General features: G+C 45.2%; 3 protein-coding genes across 5 annotated transcripts; all 3 read left to right on the forward strand.

The window, feature by feature from the left end:
* The first annotated feature begins 1,789 nt into the window (after positions 1-1,789).
* On the forward strand, positions 1,790-19,016 carry LOC6531444 (cyclic nucleotide-gated cation channel subunit A). 3 transcript variants are annotated; one of them, XM_039372398.1, is made up of 10 exons: positions 1,790-2,253; positions 2,321-2,390; positions 6,323-6,536; positions 6,856-7,369; positions 13,647-13,898; positions 14,312-14,474; positions 15,254-15,793; positions 17,075-17,740; positions 17,834-17,984; positions 18,041-19,016. In XM_039372398.1, exons 3-10 carry the CDS (start codon positions 6,436-6,438, stop codon positions 18,189-18,191), a joined length of 2,538 nt encoding a protein of 845 aa, XP_039228332.1. In that variant the 5' UTR covers positions 1,790-2,253; positions 2,321-2,390; positions 6,323-6,435; the 3' UTR covers positions 18,192-19,016. The 3 variants fall into 3 exon arrangements, with proteins under 3 accessions (XP_039228332.1, XP_015051329.1, XP_002092247.1); XM_015195843.2 differs by having other exon boundaries at positions 1,790-2,390; XM_002092211.3 differs by lacking the exons at positions 1,790-2,253; positions 2,321-2,390; positions 6,323-6,536; positions 6,856-7,369 and adding an exon at positions 12,343-12,627.
* Positions 19,017-20,156: 1,140 nt separating this feature from the next.
* On the forward strand, positions 20,157-21,219 carry LOC6531445. Its single transcript, XM_002092212.3, has 2 exons — positions 20,157-20,573; positions 20,631-21,219. The coding sequence occupies exons 1-2, from the start codon at positions 20,306-20,308 to the stop codon at positions 21,122-21,124; spliced, it is 762 nt and encodes a 253-aa protein (XP_002092248.1). The 5' UTR covers positions 20,157-20,305; the 3' UTR covers positions 21,125-21,219.
* Positions 21,220-21,430: 211 nt separating this feature from the next.
* On the forward strand, positions 21,431-24,249 carry LOC6531446. Its single transcript, XM_002092213.4, has 2 exons — positions 21,431-23,160; positions 23,225-24,249. Exons 1-2 carry the CDS (start codon positions 21,513-21,515, stop codon positions 23,911-23,913), a joined length of 2,337 nt encoding a protein of 778 aa, XP_002092249.2. The 5' UTR covers positions 21,431-21,512; the 3' UTR covers positions 23,914-24,249.
* The last annotated feature ends 372 nt before the right edge of the window (positions 24,250-24,621 follow it).

The following is a 24,621-nucleotide window of genomic DNA, read 5'->3' on the forward strand; positions in this document are numbered from 1 at the left end:
GCCAAGATGTATTTCCACCGTATGACAAATATTTAAACCGATAGACCTCCGGCGAAGGTTAAACCGGAGTCCTTGACAGACATTTTACAACTAACTTTATGAGAACTCTGCTCCCGGCTGCCGATGTCTGCTCATTCCACGACCAAATCGGCCTTATCGAACTGGAAACAGACCCATATAGAGCCAGTCAGGCATTCCGCCCATCTTTATAGCCAGTATAAATATGTGTAAAGAGGGTGTTGGTGGGTTGGGATGTTGGTGGGTTAAGAGGTTGGGATTCCCCGACTCTGGATAAAAGTGAAAGCCAGCGAGGGCCCATATCCTCCCGCGTTTCCTCATTTGTATTTGCTTTGGCATTTCGCCCCTGCAACACACAAAGGCTGAATGGAAATGGGATCGAATGGGGATTGATTGGGGGATTGATGCGACAAAGGGGCCACACGCACATGAGCCTTGACAAAAGTCAATCAGCATATTTGCTCGATTGGAGGGAGCATGCCAAGCGGATAATCGATTCGCAATGTGTTTGAATAACAAATTACTGGAAATTGTGAATGCGAAAGTCACTGTAGCTACACCCCTAGCCCCACCGAACATCGAGTACTTTTCGGCAAAATCGAGGGATTAAAATGTATGCAGCTGTCACAGTCGCCGGATTTCGATTGCCATCAGCCCAGCATCTCAACATCCCAACATCCTGTCATCCTAGAAATCCCGATGCCACTTGTTGGCCTTTGCCATCTTGGTTGGTGAGTGAACTTGTGGCTCGAACTATTGAACTTTGGGCTCAAACAATGAACTTTCCGTACTATTTGCTCCTTCCAGACTCTTCAGCGTACACTTGGAAAAAGTTATGAACCTTAGTTTTAACTATTTCGTTGTTGAAAGAAGAAAATAAAGTTAATATTAAATTATTTCTAATACATAGTAAGGGCCCATAAAGAAACCCTTTAAAACCCTTTTCTGCTCTTAAACATCTTAGATATCTCTAAACTTCTCGCCTTAAAATTTGCTGAGTGTGATAAAACCAAAAGCAATAAACTGGGAATACGCAGATGTTCGAGGAAAACTTTATCCCCATTGCAGCCAAGTAAAAGGGAGCAAACCAATGGGGCAAGCTCAACCATATAATGTTCTGGCCAAGTTTAATCTAATTTCGGTGGCATGTGAATAATCGTGCCGAATTAGTTGTGTTCGATTTGGTCAGATGTCAGTGCACCTAAACTGTCAACAAAGGAACTTTGTACATGGCAGCATCCTTCTCCTTGGCAGGACAACATATGTGGCAGACGAGTTTAAATCACGGCAGAACAAAAAGCGAGCACTGCATGCATTAATCAACTTCAGCAAATGAACTAAGCTGGCCCCGGGGCCGAAACCCAAACGGCCCTAGGATTCAATGACCCTGACCGCCAGAAGGTACCTATACCTATGTATGTATGCCCACTTCTCCCGCTAGCCTCAATTTGTCAATGTGTCACATGATCAACCGAAACGAGTATTGGAGCATTGATTTAATTAATTTATGTTATATCCCCACGGGCCTGGCAACAGCCGACTCTAACTGGGAACTCTGGCCAGGATGCCGGGCAGTTTGGCAGCTGGGTGTCCTGCCAGCCTCCTAGGACATGTTCAACAGGTTGGCCAGCTTCCGTGGAGCGTAGAGCGGAGAGCTTTTATGCGGGAAAAGCTCAGCCGAGCCGAAGGCAGCACACTCATGAATGAAAAGCAGACGGACGCGGACTCGGCTGCCAACAGCTTCAGCTTCAGTTTCAGTGCCAGTGGTTGCCTCTGGTTCTGACTCTGGTACTGCCTGTGCTTCTGTTTTTTGCTTCAGTTTCCGGAGCTCTCATTGCGCCGCCAACCGGGCTAGCGAACGTACACGGCGCGGACTCCTCCGTCGAGAGCCCACGTAAATAGGATAGAACGTAATCGTCTCGAGATCCCCTAGCGCGGCTCCATTCAAACCGAAAAGGGACAGCCGTCACATTTGATTTGAATTTTAATTCAATAAAAAAGTGCAAAAGTACAAAAAAGTAAAAAAAAAGTAATAATAATCGTAAAAAAAAAGGATATCGCAGCAGGCAGCAACAAATGTAAATGCCTGTCATTTCGAATCCTCCCCCGTATCTGTGTGTTCCTCGGCTGTGCGGTGTTTTGTGAAGTCGCGAGGCGTAAAAAATATTCAAATTTCATGTTGAAATTACTGCACGCATTCTTAAATAATCCAATGCCAACACAAGTGTGCAAAAAGTAAGGAGACTCCACTCAAAAGGCGACGCCAAGCGTTTGCTAATAGGATTACGCATCACCTCCCCAGCTGACAGAGTCCAGGATTAGCAGGATCCACTTCAAGCGAAACGGTACACCCAGACCACAGGACAGCAAAGGTACAGCCCGCGGGCAACAGGCTCTAATCACACTTACTTAACTCCAGTACACCCCATCACAACATCACACCACACGGCGTATGCGTGATTTCCATGCCCATTCCGATATTGGTATCGCTGTGTGCCTAATTGTTAACTACAGCCATAGGACACACACAGAGTTGCGAATTAATAACGAACTTGGTGCCATATTAATTGGCATCCGCGGGGGAGCAGGAGACATGTTTTTGGTGGTGCAACGGGTGGGTGGGGTGCTTCAAGAGGAGCAGTAAACTCCATAAATATCACATTTTATTAAACAAAGCCCGAATCCATTTGCGTTATTGCCTTTACGTGCACGAATGTTAATTGAAGTCACCTCACCTTTTCGGGATGGTGCCAGGTCCACCTGCCCCTCTGCTCCCCACCCAGCCATCCATAACCCCCCTAAGCCCCTATATCCCCTTCTCCTCATGATTAAGCCCCTCCACCACTTGGCCCCGCAACACTTATCATCATGGCAGCAAAACCACCAAAACAGATTAGATAAGTCGATGGTTGCGGAATGATTAGCGAACAAAGGGACTTTGCATGTGGATGCGTGGATATGTGGATTTAGTTGTGGATGTGGAGATATGGAGGAGGACGAGAAGGTGCCTCTGCAGGATGGGCACTTGTATGCGGGAAATGAATATTCATAATGAGGCGCCAGTTACACATTTTCCGTCGAAGCATGAAAAGCAAATTACGCACAAAATAATTGACATTAGCATATTTTGTGCATCCTGGTACATTAAGTGTATCTGTGTGAACGCGTGTACATCCTGTTTTAGAACATTTCTTTCAACTTGGTTTTTTATTTTGCTCCTCCTTGCGGATTCCCCCATCGTTTTGATTGAACTTGAAATGCTCCCCTGCCGCAGCCACATGGCCACATGGCGTATACGTGATGCGTCTGAGAGGATTAAACTCAGCTAGCTGGCGAATGGTGAATGTCGAATGGCGAACAGGGGGTGTATAATATAATACAGCACTAAGTGTTCGAAGTGGGAGCACCGCTCCCTATACATATTGAATAAACATTTCTCTTTTTCTTTTTTTTGTGCTCTGTGGGAAGTTCCTTTTCTAATTGATCCCCCCAGCTGACAGGCGGAAATGGACAGAAGAGGACCGCAGCGAAATTTGTTTTCAATATGGACATGTGTTTACTTATTTAGGACTCTTGGTCCCTTGTACCCTCGTCGCCAGCCACTCGGACAATCATAATCCTCCGCCAAGGGAATGGGAGCGGGAGTGCTCAGGATTCCATGGGGCGTAAACTTCACACGTTCCCCCAGTTTCGCTTTACTCGCCCCCATGGTGCCACTAAATCATTTCAAATAAGACACATCGATGCAGAGGGAGAAATTGCTCAAATTGGTTGTAAATTTTGCTCAAAAAGGTTACAACCTTTTCGGGATAGTATGTATTATCCACAAATGAGGCATTTTCTTTTATAGCATTTATGTATTTATTAGATAGATTCCTTAATTCAGTAAAAATTGTTTTAGCTTAAATGAACTAAAAACTAAAGTATCTTGACGTAATTAAAATATCCACATGATTTCCATTCATAACATTCTCAATTGGCTTAATGACCTATTATGTGGCTAAACATCGAGCTAAATCTGCTTTGATTACAATTAATTTGGTTGTAAAAGAATTTTATGCTTTATGCCATTTTTTTCGTGTGCACACACAGTAGGCGAAATTTATGGCTCGTTAGCAATTTATCCCGAGGGGTCGGAGATCGGGGAAAATTATGCCAGGAGCAGAACAAAAAGTTTGCCTAATTTTGAAGTTGCTGCCAATGCGGTTGCGGTTGGCTTTGAGGTTCATGGGTTAATTGCCAAGATACGAGTATTTCGCTGCAGGACGAGATCCCCTTATTCACTTTTCCTGCCACTTTCTCGATTGGCACGCAGGAGCGAAAGGAAGATGCAAACGGGCAAACAGGCAAAGTGGCTTTCCAGCCACATTTTATCAAAGTCAATTCTTATCTGCACGAAAAATGTTTGCAGCTGAAGTTGATAAATGGATTTACTTTGATTTCATGGCTAAAAATCGATGCAGCCCGGGTATGGAGCTGTGAAGCTGTGGAGCACGGTACACGAAGTACTTGTGCTATTTGAATCCCTTTGCCCGTAGTAAAATCCGAGACAATGGACCAAACTGGCGGTCAAAGACTCGGAGAAGCCACACCCCCCCCATGAAAGACTCTGACTCATCGAAGGATGCCACTTGTGCTGGCCAAAAACCAAAATTGCACTTAAAATTGAATGCTTGGCTGGAGGAGCGTGCAACTCGCAGATAATCTATGACATAAAATCACGCGACAGTAAGCGCTGCTTAATGCCAGACAAAGGAGAAGGACAAAGGATGAAGTGCAACTTGTGTGTGTCCATGTGGATACATATACATACCTTCTTTGTGGCAGCCACTCGACTGGAAATTACATAAAAAATTTCGCATTGCCACTTCGTGTTTGCGCTCGTTTTGATTTTCAGCCATTGCATTTGCATTTGCATTTGCAAATTCATTCGCAGTCGCGTTTTCATTCCCATCACCATTTCCATATTCAGTACCAAATCCCCCATTCGATTTCTTTCATTTTTTCCCGTGACTCACAGCTGCATTTTATCCGCAAATGTTGAATTTTTCGCTCATCTGGCAGCTTGTATTTATCATTTGCGCATCATTAGCTCGCCTTTAAACGGCATTCATATTATTTATTTGCCAAGTGAGAACTTTCTTTAGTTGGACAGCTGCTGCTGTTCTTTAAGTCCTTGGAGCTCCGCAATTAACACCAATTGATGTGCCACGAGCTGGCTCTACGGAATTTAGCTTGATTTAGATTTTAAAGTGGATTCGATAAAGTTGGAACTTTCTATAAAAGTTTTACGTAGGAATAGAGTTCGGTTATTAGAGACACATTTCCAATAGTTCACACACATATATTTTTTTTGGGGCCTTTGATTTATCCTTAAATGTTTATACACATAAAATTTCATAAAAATCCGCTTAACTTCCATTTACATTTTACTAATGTATTAAAAAGGTCACACATTTTATTTTCTGAATATTTATGTACTTTCAAAAAGCTGTTCATTTGAAAGTCATGAACTTAGTTAAACATGGGCTTCGCCAATTTATTCCTACAATTAATGTGAGCTGAGTACAGAACAAATTACTGCTACCAATTCACACTTTACGCAACTAATTCAAAAAGTTACCCATACTGAACGGGTTTTCCAAAGGGCTAAAGTTTTCCAGAAAAAAACTGGGAGCACACGAGTCCCTTGAGTATTTAAAATGTGTAAAACAAGTAGCTCCTTAAGCATTTCCCATCAGCATTTACTGCTCCTCTGATTACCTGCGGATAAAGTTTTATGCATCAAACCGCATCCCTATTTCCTTCCACATATCCTTTCCTCTTACCAAATCCCCGTCTTGCAACTTTTACACTTAAGCAGCGAGCAGAAGGCGTCCATTGAAAAATTTGTGTTGCCTATCTCGAGGGGCAATGGTAAAATTGGGAACCACAGGCAGTGTGTGCTTCGTAAGCCAACAATTTTGCATTTAATTGCTTAATTGCTGCAGCAGCACGGCAGACATCCCAGAGGCACAACCTCCGAGGCCCTGGATCCTCCACCTTCTGCTCCACCTCCTTCTGGCCACTAAGCGGCTGGCATTTATGTTAACGTCTCTCCAAGTGTTTTATGGCCGTGCAGAAAGAAACATTTATGACTGCTCCGGTCCCCGGAGGTGCTGCCTCTGGCCTTTTGGAGCTGGCGTGGGCGTGGCCAGACCACAATTGCCGCCAAGTGGGCGTTTAGGCACTGGGGCTACAAACAACTTGAATTCTCGGCCAAGTGTATGAGTGCAAAAGTTTAACTCCCTCGTCCTCCTTGCAGAATCCTCCTCCGGTTCCTCCTCGTCCGCTTTTCATGGTAGTAATGGTGGTGATGGACTCGTGCCTAGCGTAGCTGCATTCCATCCCAAGTCCAGACGTTGCTCCAAGCCAGCTATGTGGACGTACATGATGGCTGCCGCCCGCGGAGATCGGGTCAATACGATGATGTCCAACCGGCGACGCCCCGAAACCGAGTCCCCAAAATATGGCTACAAGTAAGTTCTACTCTATAATTTAAAGATATAATCATTTGGTGCTGATATTATTAAAATATTATATCAGGCTTGGTTTAAAGTTAGAACACACATTTTGTGTGTTCTTCAAAATTCCAGATTTATTTTATTTGATACATTTTAAGAACCTATTAGATTAGCATTATTCAACATTTTGACAAGATAGTAATTAAAGATACTTCTAAAAACTACTTTTTTTTGATACTTAAACTTATTTATTTCCTTCCTTTCTTGAATGAAGTAAGCTTTTACCATTGCGAAATGACTGTTCATCTAATTTCACTCGTCACTTAACCATTAGCCTCACCAACCGTCCCATGTACCGCACCACCCGATTGGTGGGCCCCGCCTCCTCGGCGCCCGCCCAACTGCAGCTGCCCGGTGGCTCCCATCAGGCGACGATGGGCATGGCGCCGCCGCCGCTGGAGGAGATTAGTGGCGGTCTGTTCGCACCCTTCGCGCCCACGGCGACCATAACGGTGGAGCAGGCGGCCACCTCGATTCCGATGGCAGTGGATGGCGAGGTGCACCACCTGCACTATCCGCGTCGCAGTTGGCAACGGAAATATCGCCAGGGGATTCATCGCCAGCCAGGCGGAGGAGCCATGGAGGATAAGGACGTGGAGGACAACGACGACGACGACGATGATGACGATGAGGATGACGAGGATGAGTTCGGTGCTGCCGTTTGCGAGGATAACCCGGAGGAGGCCATTGCACGTGCTGACCACGGGCAGCAAAAACAGCAGAAGCATCACTACCAGCCAAATGCCAGCGATGGCAGTTGTGTGGAAAATGGCAGGAAGCTGATACAGGTGAGTTGCTAAACTTATCAGCAGATGAGTCCATTTAGTCAAGGGTGTCTGCACCTCGGGGATGACCCTTAATTTTTTAAAAGCTATATCACGTAACTGTGAAATTAAACTTTTTTTTGCAACAAAGAAGAGGTAGTAGTAAGGAAAAAGTTAATTAATAAATATAATTATACGATAGTGGCACTTCTGCAAATCAATTTGCCTGCGCGGCCAGCGTGGCGTATGCGTAATTTGATACAAATTCGTTACGTTTGGCAATAAACTATGGCCAATAACTGATACATTATGCTCTGGCTGTGCAGCTGTCCCTGGCCGCAGTTCAATTATGTGGAAATGAAATTAAGTAATTGCTTTAATTGATTGACGCCCCGTCCTCTGGAGGCGGAATTGGCCCAGTTTTTCCGAGCTGCGGGCCATGAACACTTCGCATTGTCTGCATTGCTCCCCGCAGACTTGCCATTCCATGGTATTCCAAGCCATTCCATGGTATTCCATTCTATTCCGCTCCAGTCCAGACCAGACCAGACAAATGCAAATGAACTGGGCGGACCTTCATAAACTTGACCTTGCCGTAAATCGCGTTTTAATTACTTCCTCTATTGTCACGTAGCCGAGGCATCGCCCCAATAAACCCTTGGGCCCCCCAGCTGAATGAATGCCATTTTTGGCTGCCCGCAGAAATTTTTATTAGCACGTGTCAATCGACTTAAAATACTCACAAATAAAAAAAAAACGAAGGGAGGCTAAAAAGGCTGTGGGGTGCTTTATACGGAGTTGTGGTGTTCATTTGTGGCCTAAACAGAGTTTGAGTGATAAGATTTGAATGGTTTAACTTACCTAAGTTCATTGTTCTTTTTAATTATTTCAAAGTATACTTCCTCATTTTTAAAACATTTCATTATTTATGTTGATATATATTTAGCAAAGATATTACAAACTATTTTCCCCATTTCCTAAACTTTTTTTTTATATTAATATTTAATAAGTGAAGTACCCGTAATATCCGTAAATATTCTTAAGAATAGAATAGACAGATTATATATAGATATATATAGAATAGATTTCCCAAACATACACAATTTTATTATTGTATTTAATAATGATATTTATTTATATTATTATTTGTCCATTTATAAGTATGTAAAGGTGAGTAACGGGTATCCGGTAGTCGAGGAACTCGACTATAGCGTTCTCTCTTGTTTTTTATCGAAATTAAGTCATTATCTCAATCAAACTGTCACCACAGAAAATACAGCTATCTGGTAAATATTATTTGAGCAGCTTTATGCAAATTCCTTATAGGCATTTCCATTTTCCACTTTTAAATGCAAAGCTTTTGGAACAACAGGCAGCTAAGCTGGTGTCCTTTGACTTCCGTATCTTTAATCTCCAACTGGCCGCATCTCGCCTTTCAAATCAACTCGCTTAAGTTCGCTGCACTTCTCGCTTCCTCTGCAATCCTCATGCTCATCCGCCAGTTGAAGATCTCTCATGTCCTGTCGAGGATAATTGCATTACTTAGGTTTCCTTATAAAAAGCAAAGAGAGAAGGAAACCAGACTTATTCCGACCCGCAGGGCTATAAATAAGTGAGTGTGTATTTCGGTCAGGGGAGTTGGGTGTTTAGCCGGTATGGTGTTGGACTGTAAACTCATCCACCTACTCCATCGACAGTTGGCCAGCTGGAGGATACAGCAGGATGTGGCTTTGGCTAGACACTGGGGCACATCGAGGGGAAGCGGGGCGCCAAGGGCGACAACCAATTTGATAGATAAGAGACTCGAACTCGAGAGTTCCTTTCGCCTCCGCTCAAAGTGAATGAAACGGGGGGGCAAAAAACCAGCAACACAGCACTGTTTCAATGTCATTTCATAAATGGCCACAGCAATACCAATACCAGTACCGCAAGAAAAACGCAATGAAATAAATACAAACGCAAGGCCCTCAAAAAGCCCCACGCCCTCCACACCACCTCTCCCAAAAAAAGTGCCCTCCATTTCCCGGACTTTTCCACTTTCATTCCATGCCCGCATATCGTTGTGGTTGACAATGTCGATGGCAATGGCGATGGCGATGGCGATGGCGTCCAAATATTGGCTTGGTCGCTTGTTGTTAATGCTTTTGAGGTGTGTTCCGAGTGTTTGTCCAGCAGCAGTGGTACAAAAGGCAGCACTAACAGCACAAACAGCACAAACAGCTGAGGAAAAGCTAAAGGAAACCCCAAACTGTGGCCATTGTCATTATATAAACGTCCATTACTCAAAAATTGTGCTGGCAGAGGGGCTGGGGGGTGTAAAACTTTATAGAATTGGCATTGAAAATATGGCAAGTCTCGTGCCGATCCAAAATAGTTACAAGTCCTCGAGTTGAACAGCCCCAATGGAACAGCGATGTGTATCCTTGTCAGCTGGTCCGTCCAGTCATTCAGTCATCCAGTCATCCAGTCGTGCCATTAAACCGATTAATGAACTCTATTTGCCTGGCCGTACCTGCGTGCGTACACTGCGCGAAATGGCTCACTTCGTAGGCAAAAAATAACCAAGTGCTTTAAACAAACGGAACTTAAACTACATAAAGATAAGAAATGCATTTGAATATTAAACTAGCGAAATTAATGAGTAAATGCTCGTCTGTTGGTTTGGTTACCTATAAGAAACAGCATCGATGATGTAATTTTATAAACTCTACTTAATTAAACAATGATTTTTCGGACAGTGTCGATGTTGGCTCGATTGTCTTTGTTGCTGTGCAATTTGAGAAGGCGGCAGGACACTCAACACGATGATGATGGCAATCGGAGAAAGTGCGGGCAGGACGGGAAGCGAGAAAGTTAGGGAGGAAGGAGAAAGTTGGGGAGAAAGGAGCGAGAACAAACAGCGAAAGTGCGGTCTGTCTGCGGACTTTCCGCTTAGTCAAATTTTTTTGCGCCATCGGCAGTTACGAAAAAAACGCGTTCGCAGGCGGCAGCTTAGCTCGCAGGCAGTAACTTTGCAATAAATAAATTTTGTAAAGACAAAGAACAGTAACAATGCTGAGCTCGTCAACTAATGCGTTCGGTAAACAATCGAAAACAAGGCTTAAAAATTGAAGCGGCAATAACAAAAAACAATCCACAAAAAAACCAAAAAGACACTGGCAACTGCAAAAAACAACGACAACTGGATTTCCATGTTGATAAGGGTCACTGCGGTGATTCCCATGTAACTTTTGAGGCAAAAACACAACAATCAGGACATCGGATTATACATTTTAGGCGGCATTAGTCAGTTTATTAAACGGACCTTGTTGTCGTTTGGTCCCCCGATAAACATCCAGCTTATGGTCATCGCCATTCAATCTGCGCCGCAATTTGCATAATTTCCCACGTTCCCATCGAAATCACAATCAATATGTATAAATATACAACTAGCGGCTGTATCTACAACAGACTAGTGATAAAGTGCACGCTTTTTTCGAAAAACAAAGGGGTTAAAACCTTTGAATCCATGCAGTGATAAGATATCTTTTAGCTTTTATTCATCCCAACCATTTTATCCCCAGAAATAACTACAAACCGTTTGCTTTTAGTTTAGTGGAACGAACACTAGCGATTGGATTTCATAAAAACAAACACAAGTTAATCAAGACATTGGATATCAAAAAGCAGTTGTCGAGAGAATGGGAATCTAAGTGCAGATCTCAAGTGGAAAGTTACCTATAAAGAGGGAAAACCAGTGATATAGTGGTTTAAGCCCATCAAAAAGCTCATCCAGCACCCGTTGCCCATTAAATTTTCCCTCAAAAGCAGCTCCCAAAACGAGCTTCGTTTTACCACTCTCTTAGCTGGATTTCCTCAATTACGAGAACGGGTCAGCTATTTGAACGTTTCTAACTCGATTTTTATGGTGCAACGCCTTGGCTTAGTAATGTTCATATGAGCCGAGCATAAAACGCCATAGCGCGTGTCATAAACGTTTGATTTGCTTCAGTGTGAAGCTACCTGGTCAGGTGTAAAATGCCAGTTGAATGGAATGGGAGATTTCGGCCTAACGGACTTGCAATTATGGAAATTTATTGTGAGTTCCACGCGGCCATGCCACATGAATGCCAATCAGGGCGATGGTTGGCTGATAATGCCAATGCTGCTTCGCTGGGTCAGTGTCTCGAATTCAAGTACAATCGAAAAGTAAAGTAAAAAAATAAATAAATACATAAATAACCCGAAAAGCCGTTCGAATTTTGTGCATAACCTTGCAATTGGCGAATTACAGTCTGTTGATGATGATGAGCTCATTGAAAATCAAAACTATTGACTGTCTGGCTGGCTGGCAGGAAAACTAAGCGATCTTACGCACCGGCTATCCGTCAAATTAATGGCAATTAATTTATGGCCAACGCAGCAGCACTGCGTCGCCTTTCAGCCTAATTGAAACCGCGTTGGCACGGCCAATTAAAAAGCGTTTAGACCAAAACGACAAACGCCGGCCGGCATCATCAATCTTGTCGATTCAGTTGCCACCAACTCACCAACTGGCACAGCTGAAGGACCAAAGTCACTTGAGATTTCAACTTCATCCGAGGCGTCGACGGTGCAAGTTAATTAATTAAAACGCGGCAGCGCGATGAGCGGCGATGCAAATTAAGAAAATTGCAAAACAGCATTCCGAATTGAATTGACAACGCCAGCTAGCAAACAAGCCACACGCTTGTTACTATTGTGCGGCACAGTGGGACCTCTGTAACGCAAACTGCACAAGCTATACAAGCATAGAGAAAGATATACAAATTTTATTTCAAAGGTTATAAATTAGTTTGATTTAGCTTATGTGCAATTTATGTGAAAAGTCATCGGAATGAATGAGACTTAACAGTTCGCGTTGCACAGGTTCCACTGTGGTTTATTGTGTATGGATGTCGTGGTTTGGTCAGTGGCGACTGCGCTGCCGGCGTCGCTGCTTCGCCTTGGCCAAGTCGAGTGTTTTGGCGGCAGTTATCAGTGTGGGCAGTGTGAACAGTTTGAAAGGTCCGCTCGACGCAACGCAGCGCATGCGCGCCGCTGTTGACCAAAAACTAACCGTTATTGCCGCCCGTTATTGTTATTGCCGCAGGCCTAAATCGGAAGTTCTAAGGTGCAAGTGAGACGGAAACGTTGCCAGTTAAAAGAGAGTGCAAAGAGCGCAGCGAACTCGAATCGACTCGATTTGTATGCGACATTTCAAAGTCAAAGCCATGGTGCAGTCGCTGGATATATCCGCCATAACGGGACAGCAAGCAGATGCGGTAAATCTACCCACTCACATACTCACACTCACACTCACACACACATGCACCAAACATGTGGCCTTCGAACCTAAACACACACACTCACACGTACACACACGCAGCGGGGGGCGTGGCATTGCATTGTCATTTGCCATTCGCCGCTCAACGAGGCGTATGCGTCATATTTTTCCCGTTCTCCCGCCCCCCCGCTTTTCCTCCGCATTTTTCCTCTTTTTTCGAACTAAAGATGGCTTAATGGATTAACCGCTGCCGGCAACTGATAAGCGTTTATTAGACTGTCAAGCACACGCCCTTTATGCACAGAAAGTGGGTGGGCAACTGGAGCGCAGGAATCTTGGAACGCTTACACTAGTTACACTCCTGGGGAGCATTTACATTCTATCTGATGTGTCCTTCAATGCGATCAGTTGTCTTTAAAGCCAGAAAAAACCAATGAAGCGCTCGAATGCACAAGTTAGAAAAATGTTATAATTTTTAGGTTTTTAAGTACAGATCAACGAATGTTTAATAAAAACTTAAGGTAGTAACTACACTTTGCTGATTGCTTAAGAGTACTTCCCATTTTCATTAATTTCTTAGCAAACAGCATGAAATCTGTACTTTATTGGGTTACCAGTTGGCCTTAAATACTATTGCCGCGTCATTCCGCTGGCAGACATAACATAACAAAATTTAAGCACCAAACTTGGATGCTGACCAAGTTTTAATGCGGTTAGAGGGGGAAGAACCAGAAAAATGAGATACCCATAACCCGAGCACTAAAACGCTTCAATTAGCGAACGTTCGGCGAAACTTTTCCCCCAACCCAAACCCATGCCAAAACGTCACACCCTTAAGCTACACACGGCTACACAGAGAGAATTTCTGGCTAGTGTGCCAATCTCAAAGTAAAGTAGATGGTACAAATAATGATATGGGTTCACAGTTATCCATTGGGAGAATATATCATTTCTTAATCATCATTTGTAACATCTTTAACTTAACTTTATTTTTAAACAAATTTTTTTGCTGTGTAGGAGCCAAGTAAGCGGAGCAAACCGTCCGCTTTAAGACGCACTCTGCAGGCACTGCGCCAGCGTCTGACTAAAAGGAATCGCCCCAAACCGCCGGACTGGTTCCTTGAGAAGTTCTCCAACACCACCAACACGGACAAGATTGGCAAGGGTTGTCCGGCGATGGAGGATGCGGCGCTCTCCAGCGAAATTCGGGGCTCCAGTGTCCTGTGCAACCGACTGTCCGTCGACCCCACCCTGCAGTCCCATTACAGAGTGAGTGAGCTTCGTCACAAATACAAACTTGCTACTTTGCCATGGTTGATTCTTTATTGGTTAGGTTATTGGGTATTATTACTATGGAAGAGAAAGTTGGAATACCAAGTTCATCATTTGCATATAATCATTTTGTATTATAGATATAAAATAGCTTGTGTACAATATAATCACATTTTAAGACATTTTCTTTAAGAATGTAAGTGCTTACAGCTAGACTTTGCAATGAACCCTTTAGAATTACCTTAAAAGAACATTTACTTTGCCTTAATGTATGCAACGAAATATTTTCTAATTTCGAAGTCCGTTTCCAGACATCATAATTGCTAATTTCTAGTACCTAGTCACTTTAATTACTTAAATATAAATGTATAGAGGTTATTACTTATTTTTAAATGCTCATATTATTTCAGTGGCTGGCCATCGTTTCACTGGCAGTGCTTTACAATATCATCTTCGTGGTGGGACGTGCGGTCTTCTGGGAGATCAATAAGAGTGCTCCTGCTGTGTGGTACACACTGGACTACCTGTGCGACTTCATCTATCTGCTGGATACGCTCGTCCACATGCACGAGGGTGAGCCACTGACATCCACATCCATATCCCTCCTCCTCCGCTGTGGGATCTAGATTTTTGCGCTTTACCTATGCAAATGAGACCCGCAGTAAGCCGCCTTCAGACAATGGCAAGCAATGCTGTCGACAAAGCCATTTGGCACGCATGCGAGTCCCATTTCTGTCCATGATTCCGCATACAGACATACTTACACACACACATATGCTGGCGAGTCCTGTGAGCTCTGGATTGTGGGTGTGGTCGGGCTGCCAAATGCAGGGGATAAGCCAACCTTGACATTTTGTACAATAGCAACGAACGCCCTGGTACCGCTTAGTTTCAAATGCTACTCCAGCATGATGTTCCTCATCTTAGCGGGGGAATGTGACAGGATGAAGGATATATGGGGATTTATTACATCATGGTACGAGGAGTTGAGGCTAGTTGTCCCAAACATTTGCGGTTTGTATCAAAGTGACTTGGGCAACTGAAATCAATACGAGCGAATCATCAGAAGATTATATATATGATTTGTGGCAGTTTTTTAAAGTAATTTATAGTTTTCAAACAAAACGTAGATAATCTCAAACTAGTTGGAGGAAACATAGGGTACTCCTGTTCTGGCCCACCCAGCAACCCGTTTAAAATCCAAGCAGCAATATAAAACAGTCGCCGCATGGCGCAGCCAAAAGCCACGACTGAGACAAAGCCGGAGTCACCGCACGGAGCAAATCTCTAGGTCACCTCACACGGCCACAGAACTATGTAAATCCCATTGTTTCCGCTCTCATGCTCCGCAGGATTTCTGGACCAGGGTCTCCTCGTGCGAGACGCCTTTCGACTGCGCCGGCACTACTTCCACACCAAGGGCTGGTACCTAGACGTGCTGTCCATGCTGCCCACGGACTTGGCCTACATCTGGTGGCCGCCGGAGACCTGCTCCAGCCTGTACCTTCCGTGTCCCGTCATTGTGCGTCTGAATCGACTGCTCAGGATCAATCGGCTGTGGGAGTGGTTCGATCGAACGGAGACGGCCACGGGCTATCCAAATGCCTTCCGCATCTGCAAGGTGGTGCTGGCCATCCTGGTGCTGATCCACTGGAATGCCTGCATGTACTTTGCCATCAGCTACGAAATCGGATTCAGCTCGGACTCGTGGGTGTACAATCTGAATGGAACGAGGAACAATACGCTGCAGCGGCAGTACATCTATAGTTTCTACTGGTCCACACTAACGCTGACCACCATTGGAGAGACGCCAACGCCGGAGAACGATGTGGAGTATCTGTTCGTGGTGGCCGATTTCCTGGCCGGAGTCCTAATCTTCGCCACCATTGTGGGTGAGTAGTGAGTGGGTCATTGGTCATTGCTCATTACTGGGTTGATAACCTAAAAAATCCCTTTCGGTCGCCCTCGGTTTGCTCGTGTTTACGCAAATATTTCGCCTGATCGTTTAATTGGTTCCAGAGTGACATCTGTGACATCAATGGGTATTAATTTACAGCCACGCACGTCAAGGACCCACACGTACACCCCCGACCTTCGCCACCCACACCAACCCACACCGACCCACATTATTCATTACGCCTTCAGTTGTGTCCTCTTCGGTGGTTCCATACCATTTTGTTTTGTTTTGCCGGGTTGATTTGTAGCCGTCACCCCCCTTTGCCAGCTCCGCCCTTTCTTTTTTTTTTTGGCAAACGTGCCTTTTTATCATTTTTGTCGTCGTCCTTATCGCCGCCATTACCGTCCCCCAAATGGGTGGCGGTGTCAAGGAGTAAGGCACATTCCCGCATTCCCAGCAGCTGCCAGACTCCCCAGACTCTCCAGATCCCCATCATTTGACTGCCTCATCCTCGACCTCGCTCTGCAAACAAATTTACTTACTGTGATGAATGCCGAGTTCGTTTGGACAGGACAATTTGACGGGCACACTCGAAGAAATAGATTAATAATACCAGGAAATTAGGCAGGAAATCTCCAAAGTGAAGGGCAGGATTGCATGGGCTAATATACTTACACATGTATGAGCAGATATGTTTGAATGTACTGAGACTGAGTTTCAATAGTGATGTTGGTTTAATGAAGACCTAAGACTCAAGATGGTTCTATCAAAATTATATTAATATTGTCTAAAAACATGCTCTGGATAATCTTTGGAACTTCTAAATTTTTACGTAAAGCTGTTCATAACAGACGATGTTGCATTTAATAGCTCCTTATGGCACTCATTATTAATTTTTCCCGTCAAACATTTATGAAAGAGAAAAATGTGACTCGATTTATTAGGTCCCTAAATTCCACAAAGTTAGATTTAAATTATCCTGTGCGTTAATTTGCAGCTTAGGATTTGTTTTTCGCTGAGTGCCCCGAGGCATCTCCGACATTTCGGCGAACTGTGCATGTGTGTGTATTTGACTCCGGCACCGGAAGTGCCGCCATTAGTCGCCTTTGTGCCATGTTATCCGCACGCCGGAATCCATGAGTAAAGCTTCGGCCAGCTTCGGTTTCACTGCGCTCCAAGTGGGCGGGCGAACCGGTTATGAAATGGCCAAGATGAATTGCTGCCGCTCCAATCGTTCATTAGGCTAGTTGCCCTAACACACTTTGCCCATTTCCAGGTAACATTGGCTCCATGATCTCCAACATGAATGTGGCCCGCGTGGAGTTTCAGAATCGCATGGACGGGGTCAAGCAGTACATGGCCTTCCGGCGAGTGGGTCACGAGCTGGAGGCCCGGGTGATCCGGTGGTTCGCCTACACGTGGTCGCAAAGTGGGGCACTGGACGAGGAGCGCGTGCTGGCCGCCTTGCCGGACAAGCTGAAGGCGGAGATAGCCATCCAGGTGCACATGGACACGCTAAAGCAGGTGCGCATCTTCCACGACACGGAACCGGGTCTCCTGGAGGCGCTGGTGCTCAAGCTCAAGCTGCAGGTCTTCAGTCCCGGCGACTACATCTGTCGCAAGGGTGACGTGGGCAAGGAGATGTACATCGTGAAGCGGGGCAAGCTGTCCGTCGTCGGGGATGATGGCATCACCGTGCTGGCCACCCTGGGTGCGGGATCCGTTTTCGGCGAGGTGTCCGTGCTCGAGATTGCGGGCAATCGGACGGGCAATCGGCGCACGGCCAACGTGAGATCCCTGGGCTACTCGGATCTCTTCTGTCTGGCGAAACGGGATTTGTGGGAGACGCTGTCCGACTATCCGGAGGCCAGATCCACGCTCACGCAGCGAGGATGCCAGCTGCTGCGCAAGGATGGCCTGCTGGATGAGCAAATATTCGCCGGTAAGTTCGATTTGTAAAATGAATAATCAAATATTACGTATACGCCATGAGGTTCGAATTGTAAACATATATGTTTGCCGATTTCACTTGCAGATTCCCAAAGGGTACACGACAGCATCGAGGGCGGCATCGAGAAGCTGGAGCTCTCGGTGGAGAACCTCAACATGCGACTGGCCCGCCTCCTGGCAGAGTACACGGCCAGCCAGGCCAAGATCAAGCAGCGCCTGGCCAAGCTGGAGATGAAGTGAGTATCTATGGGGCATCCTCGCACCTAAAACTTAACCCCCGCTCCTTTTCCAGTGGCGGCCCTGGCACGTGGCGACTGGAGTGTGAGCCCCAAACTCGGGCACGCAGCGGACGCCTCTATTCGCTGCAGCCCAAGCGGCGCCCACGTTCGCGACCCGACGCGACTGCCAAGAGCAGCGATGCTGCCAAGCAGAACACGCTCTAAGTCGCCGGAAAACTCGCTGAAAAAGGCTCGGAACGTCCACAGTAGCCTCCCCACCCCCGGCCGCCATTTCATATCTACAGCCGAGGCCGGAAAATAGTGATAAATGCATTAAACTTGCAGGAGTTGTCTGGGCGGGGGAGATAACCCTTTTTTGGCCCGCAGCCAGCAGCCAGCAGTTTTTTGGGCTACAAAAGCGGGTAAATCAATTTTTAATTTTTACAATTAGTCTCTAGAGCTGGGGATGAAATGGGGTGTAGTAGTGCGCGGGAGTTGTTTGTTCCAAACTTTATAAATTTGTTAAATGATTCAAAACTGAATGTGCCTCAAAAAGTGTGTGCGTGTGTAAGAGTAAGTTGAGTAAATTGGGCACCAGCAGCGACTGCGATCTGACCCATCTGGATTATCCCCTGGTTAAGTACGATTCAGTGTACATAAGTTAAGCATAGTCCAATTTTACACACCTAGGCTAGGATGATTTTTACAGACACCGAACCATGGATTTAGCGCACCAAGCAAAACCAACTGACAGTTTTCCAATGATGAGGAACATTTCACATTAACTGACCAAGAACAGAAGGACATTGCTGAAAATAATTAAAATGGGCGGGGCTGATGCACACAAATCGAATTCAAAGAAAGAAAGAAAATGTTAACAACCAAGCTTCCAAAGCTTCCAAACCAAACGCAAAACAATGGAAACAAATGCAAGAAAACAAATGAAATGTATTTTTATATTAGTCCTAGACATTGAGTGTACGATGTATATTGTCTATGTGTAAGTAAATCTAAAGCTAACGCTACAAAATAAACGAGAATCGAGTCAAATTATTCGGAACACTTATGTCAGCGAAATTCGTATCCGCCGCCAGTCTTTCCTTTTCCTTCTCCTTTTCCCATTACCTTTTTTTTTTGCAGGCGGCGGTTTAATGCAAATCGCCCACAGGCTCCGGCCACGCGTGTTTTTCCAAAGGATTCTCTTGCCAGGATTCTTTTTACTGGGCTCTAATGACATCTTCGAAATGGGAACTGTGTTCGCTCAGCACCAGCAACAAAGTCAATAAGTGCAGACGCATTGGGGAGAATGACAGCGACACGCGTTGGCTTTTTAGGTGCGACTTGCCTTTCTTTGTGCGTACAACGCGGCGTATGAGCAATGTGCCAGTGCCAGTGCTAAAAAGGTAAAATGGGGTACGTGGCTGAGGGGCTGATTTTACACAGAGAAGAATGCATCCATACTAAAATATTACATTAAGCCAACTTAAGCATTTGTTGTAATAAATTATATTATAAGGAGCAGATCCTTTAATGCACTTAAATATTTTAAAATTGCTAATGGTTGTAATATAAAGAGTTGGTAGATCTGATTCAATACTAAGTATACAAAACTTTCCTCAGTGTATGAAGCACACGGAACCATGTGGAGCCATGTGGAACCCCAAAACGGTCGCATCATGCCGTAAGTGCAGTAAAAAATCAATTTTGACAAAATGTTGAAAAACACACTCAAAGCCTTAAAAAAAACATGGAAATAAGTATAGGCGAAGTTTGGCCTCTGGTGAAAATCTCTTGGGCGGTGGAAAAGGGAGGCGTGGCACGTGAACGGAACCGATTGTGTGGTGGAGGGACGGTGTGCGGGGGGTGTGCGGGGAGTGTCGGAAAATGACTGACAATAAAATGTTGACGCAGCCAAAGAGCATTATGAATACAGGGTGCTCGAAGGCGATTGGATTAAGTCGACAAGTCCGCGGGTGGGTGGCTCAAGTGGCCCCACTCCAAAGTATTCCATTTCACAATAGCACTGGGGATACCTGCTGTTCTGTGCTGGTCTTTATTGAAGGCGGGAGACTCCATATATGGCTTAAGCTGATTGATGCCGAGGGTTTTTCAATTCACACATCTGCATAAAATAAATCCTAATGCGTGTGCGTTGATGCTGATGTTGGTTTTAAGTTTTATGGAAAACGAGTAAGTGAGCAGTTTCCCTTCAAGGAAACCCGTCGCATCGAAAAATAATGATAACAGTATCAAAACCTATTCGTCGTCTAAAGTATTTCGATTTATTCATCATCGATTTTGTATCTAAGTATCTATAGCGTTTCAAAGTGAACAGGACCATGTCCCAGACAAACCCGAAACCAAGTGATATGCAATCACTGCGCTGTTTGCACTGCATGAAGGTTATCCGATGCTCCCGCTACGATACCAGTGAGCTGGTGCGCCACATCGAGCAGGATCATCCGGAGATATACGCAGTGACCACGGATAAAATCAAGAATCTGCACAAGCTGGCCGCGGATCACGGCATCAGTGAGGAGCGTCTCTCGAAGATTAGCAAGATGACGGGTCTGTCCGAGTCCCAAATGGCTGAAGAGGCAGAGAAATGTGAGTATTCCTATTCGATTTTCTACAACTTAACATTCTTAATATTATTATGGATAGATATGGCCAAAAAGAAGAAGTCTGGTCGTAGTGCTGGATCTGCCGCCGGTGACCCTGCTGCCTGCAGTGAAGCCTCCTCCAAGACGGAGAAGCCCAACAGCCCGGGTCCATGTCCACGCCCAGCGGAGATGTCGACGGCACATCGCAGGAGCTGCTATCGGGCCTCCATCGAGCGCTGGGCTCCGGCGGAGGGACGCATCTTCTGTCCGTGCTGTGCGACCAGCAAGCGTCCGATGATCAAGGCTGCTACGGAGATCTCGAACAGTGGATGCTGTGCCGCCTGGGCGGTCGCCTGCTGGCCCTTGTGCTTCCTGCCCTGCCTGATGTCCTCGGACAACAAGGAGTACCTGTACTGCTCCAACTGCCGCGCCTTTCTCGGCATCTACGATCGCGAGAATAGCTGTGTGCAGCCCAGTAGGGAGTTTGTGTCCTGCAGCAAGTCGGTCACGCCGCCGCCCAAATGTCCGCTCCAGCAACCAACTGAAAACCTTTGAATGGACTTTGAGTGGAAGTAATACTTATTAAATTGGTTGTGTATACGTTTGGCTCAGTTTTTAAATAAATAAAAGTGGTTTAATAATATTATAAATATATTAGTATGAGTGATTTTTATGTAAGATTTAACTGCGATCCAAGTTTACTTCAAAGTATCTTACACAATGTGAATCAAATTGATGAGCAGCCGCGAAATTCAAACCACTTAGCCGCGACTCAAACCATAGCAACATGCATTGATATCGCCCACGCATTTCGTTAATCGAAGCTTTCATCGGCGCAACATGTGGCAACGCTTCCCTCTTCCTCTTGCTTTTGCGCCGTGAAGCTTCTTTGAACAGTTATTATATTTGCTTGGATTGAATTGAATGGAATTGATTGTTTACCATGAATCTGGAAGGCATTTCGATGGTAATAAAGCTGTTCGAAGACAACGTGCACAAGCTTCAAGGGAACCTACGCTCCTACCAAACCCAAGTGCAGCAAATTCAAACGGAGCTCACAAAAAGATGGACGCATGCAGATCGGCTGGACAGGAGTCTCATCCCACTGCACGATCACTTGGTGGGCAGTCTCAGCGAAGTTAATGCTCATGTGATGAAGCTGAATCTGCAACTACAACTCAACCGACAGTCTGCACAGATGACAGAAGATGAAAATTCCGTGGAATCCATCGATAATCAGGATTCGTCGATTCACTCTGGCTTGCAAGCGAACGAAAGGATGGCTAAAAAGTATTGTAATTCTATGGAGCCGGCCTCCTTGGAATCCTGCACTGAAGAGTCTTCGGTGGAGATGCCCGTTGATCTGTCTGTACGCGTGGTTGTGCAGGAAGCCTCTTCGACAAAACAGCTCGACGAGATTTCGGTGGTCAATGAAACACTGCTGCCTTTAGAAGTTTCCGACGATAAATGCAATAACAGGGAATCACATGTAGACGAGATCGGTGTGACCGTGAAGCCTTTCCACGAGGAGCGTAAAGCACGTATTCGCCAGCCTTCACTAGCTTATTCCCAAAATTGTGGCCAGTCTATCGAGAGTGAACTCTCCCAACTACAAATAGAAAAAATCCCAGTGGCCTCCATGACTATCCCGGAAACATCAAAGACTAACAGTCCAGTGCCCCCTTGCAACCAGTCTCTTCCGGTTGTGAAACAAGAAACTCAAACAATAAAAAAAGGTGTCTGTAACAAAATCTCCAAGAACTCCTCTAACTTACCCACCAGCTGGCTGCTTGACGATGCTACTCTGGAACCTACTTCAACTACCGAAAAAAGTCCCCAACTACCAAAGACCACAAGGAACCGATCCCTACTGCCACCCACAGGTGGCACTGAAACAACCAGCTTTGGAATCTATTATCAAATCTTAAAAAACATGAATGCATTTCCAGCGAATACTATCGTTTCTGCCGTCTTGGTACACGTGAACTTGGAGGATAATTGCGTCTATGTGGCAAAATGGGGTACCAGTTCTAAGAGGATTCAGCAGCTGCTCCAGAAACAACTGTCACTGCAGGAGTTGGAACAGCTGCCCGACTACGGAGACATTTTTGCAGTTCACGACGGCATCAACAATATTATAACACGCATCACCATTAACTCCAGTTCTGTGTGCGGAGGATATGATGGTTACCTTATCGACTATGGTGAGCACATTCACTTGGACGGCAACGAAACAATATACAAACTGCCGGAAGACATCAAACGGTTGCCGGCGGAGGCCATTAGATGCGATTTAACCAACTGTGATATCGCCAACATGAGTCGTTTTCTCTACCAGTTTATTAAAATTCGGGTGCATCAAAACAATGGCACTATACTCTTGGTGGAACCGGTCAATGACGGAATAAGCAGACCTACAGATACACCCGGCACTAAATATCCTGCTGGAGTAACCGAGGAGGACATGGCCATGCTCAACGAAATCGGTGAGAGCACCAGTGATCCTCTGAAGGCAGTTCTGGGCTTTCATCCCAAGGACGAGCAACGCATTTGCCGGCACTACGATCCCAAGCTAAACGGCTGCTTTAAGGGTAAGTTATAGTAATCCACACTTAAAGTACATCGATTTAAGTGTGAAAATTGGTTTACTTCTAGGTAACAGTTGTCGTTTGGCTCACGAGCCCTTTGCTCCAGATGGCGCCACCAAGGATGTGGAGGTAGCTGGAGCTCTTCCAGAAACTACTTTTGATACTCCAGGGCCTCATAAAGTGGGCAGCACTGTCAACATCTTGATCACCTTCATTAATGGTCCCACCGAGGTTTATGCCCAGTTTTTGGACGGATCTCCGCCGTTGGTGTGGGACAAAAAGGAAGTGCCAGAGAGCAAACGGATCTTCAAGTCCAAGCCGCGTCTTCTGGACATTGTACTTGCTCTCTACAGTGATGGTTGCTTCTATCGCGCCCAGATAATCGATGAATTCGAAACTGAGTACAAGATCTTCTATGTGGATTACGGCAACACGGAGTTCGTGCCCCTGAGATGCTTGGCTCCATGTGAATATGTGGACAGCTTGAAGCCGCACCGCAGCGTTAGTTGTCACATGGAGGGAGTCGTCAGGTCAACATATCTGACACAGCAAAAGACAATCGAATGCATCGAATACCTTAAGAGTAAGCTACTAAACACTGAGATGAATGTATTGCTGGTAGGGCGACTACCGGATGGCTTCCTGATTCGCTTCCTGGGCGAGTGGGCAGATGTGCCGCAACAGCTGGTGAAACGTGACTACGCTCAGCTTAGCAGTTCAACTCGGCGTGTCTCCATCGATAATGTTAAAGATTAATTAACATAACAATGGTTAATTTGAATGCAATCAGTAGGGAATTCAAATCTTTTTTTTTTTTTGTTAAAATTTATAACGACTGCATAAACATCGCTTATACACATTTTTTTTGAAAAATACTCATTTTTTGTTGAACATCTATCTGAATCGATATTTTAAGTTACCAACAATAGTAGTTCTTAAGTTATTTGTTCATTTCTGACCATGTAATAATTTGACCACCCACATTAACATGACATTGTTTATATTTCTTAAGAAGTACTCTTACTGATTTTGAATTAGCACTACTTCGCAGCGAACCAAATAAACTGGCTATGTTCCAACATGTTATCCACATGTCATGTGGCTTGATTAATGTCCTGTCTTTGGGGCTGTTTCAATTATGAGCGCGGAACAGCAATCGGCAAATGACAAACACAAAACTGTCTCCGAACTAAAACAATAATAATAATTGCCTTTAATGTGCAAAAGCAAAAAATCAAGGGACACCGTTTTGGACTTGGAAGCGCGGATCTGTCGGTGGGGTGCTAATAGATTATGCCGCAACGATTAGAGAGGCAATAAATACCACCTGGCCGGGATCCCATGCGTGTTTGCTTCGCGGGCGCATATGCGGACTGCGATGACGACAGGTCCTCCTTGTGTCCTCCATTGTCCTGGTGTTGACAATTTAAACGCTTCGGCCAAAAGGGTAATGGGCCTGGCCAA

Source organism: Drosophila yakuba, chromosome 2R (assembly GCF_016746365.2).
Source record: "Drosophila yakuba strain Tai18E2 chromosome 2R, Prin_Dyak_Tai18E2_2.1, whole genome shotgun sequence".
Taxonomy (NCBI): Eukaryota; Metazoa; Arthropoda; class Insecta; order Diptera; family Drosophilidae; genus Drosophila; species Drosophila yakuba.

Coding starts and splice junctions, on each gene's coding strand:
- LOC6531444 (XM_015195843.2), top strand. CDS start 6,436: ATGTGGACGTACATGATGGCTGCCGCCCGCGGAGATCGGGTCAATACG. Junction 13,899..14,311: donor CCCTGCAGTCCCATTACAGA/GTGAGTGAGCTT, acceptor ATATTATTTCAG/TGGCTGGCCATCGTTTCACT. Junction 17,985..18,040: donor CTGGCCAAGCTGGAGATGAA/GTGAGTATCTAT, acceptor CTCCTTTTCCAG/TGGCGGCCCTGGCACGTGGC.
- LOC6531445 (XM_002092212.3), top strand. CDS start 20,306: ATGTCCCAGACAAACCCGAAACCAAGTGATATGCAATCACTGCGCTGT. Junction 20,574..20,630: donor GGCTGAAGAGGCAGAGAAAT/GTGAGTATTCCT, acceptor TATTATGGATAG/ATATGGCCAAAAAGAAGAAG.
- LOC6531446 (XM_002092213.4), top strand. CDS start 21,513: ATGAATCTGGAAGGCATTTCGATGGTAATAAAGCTGTTCGAAGACAAC. Junction 23,161..23,224: donor GCTAAACGGCTGCTTTAAGG/GTAAGTTATAGT, acceptor GTTTACTTCTAG/GTAACAGTTGTCGTTTGGCT.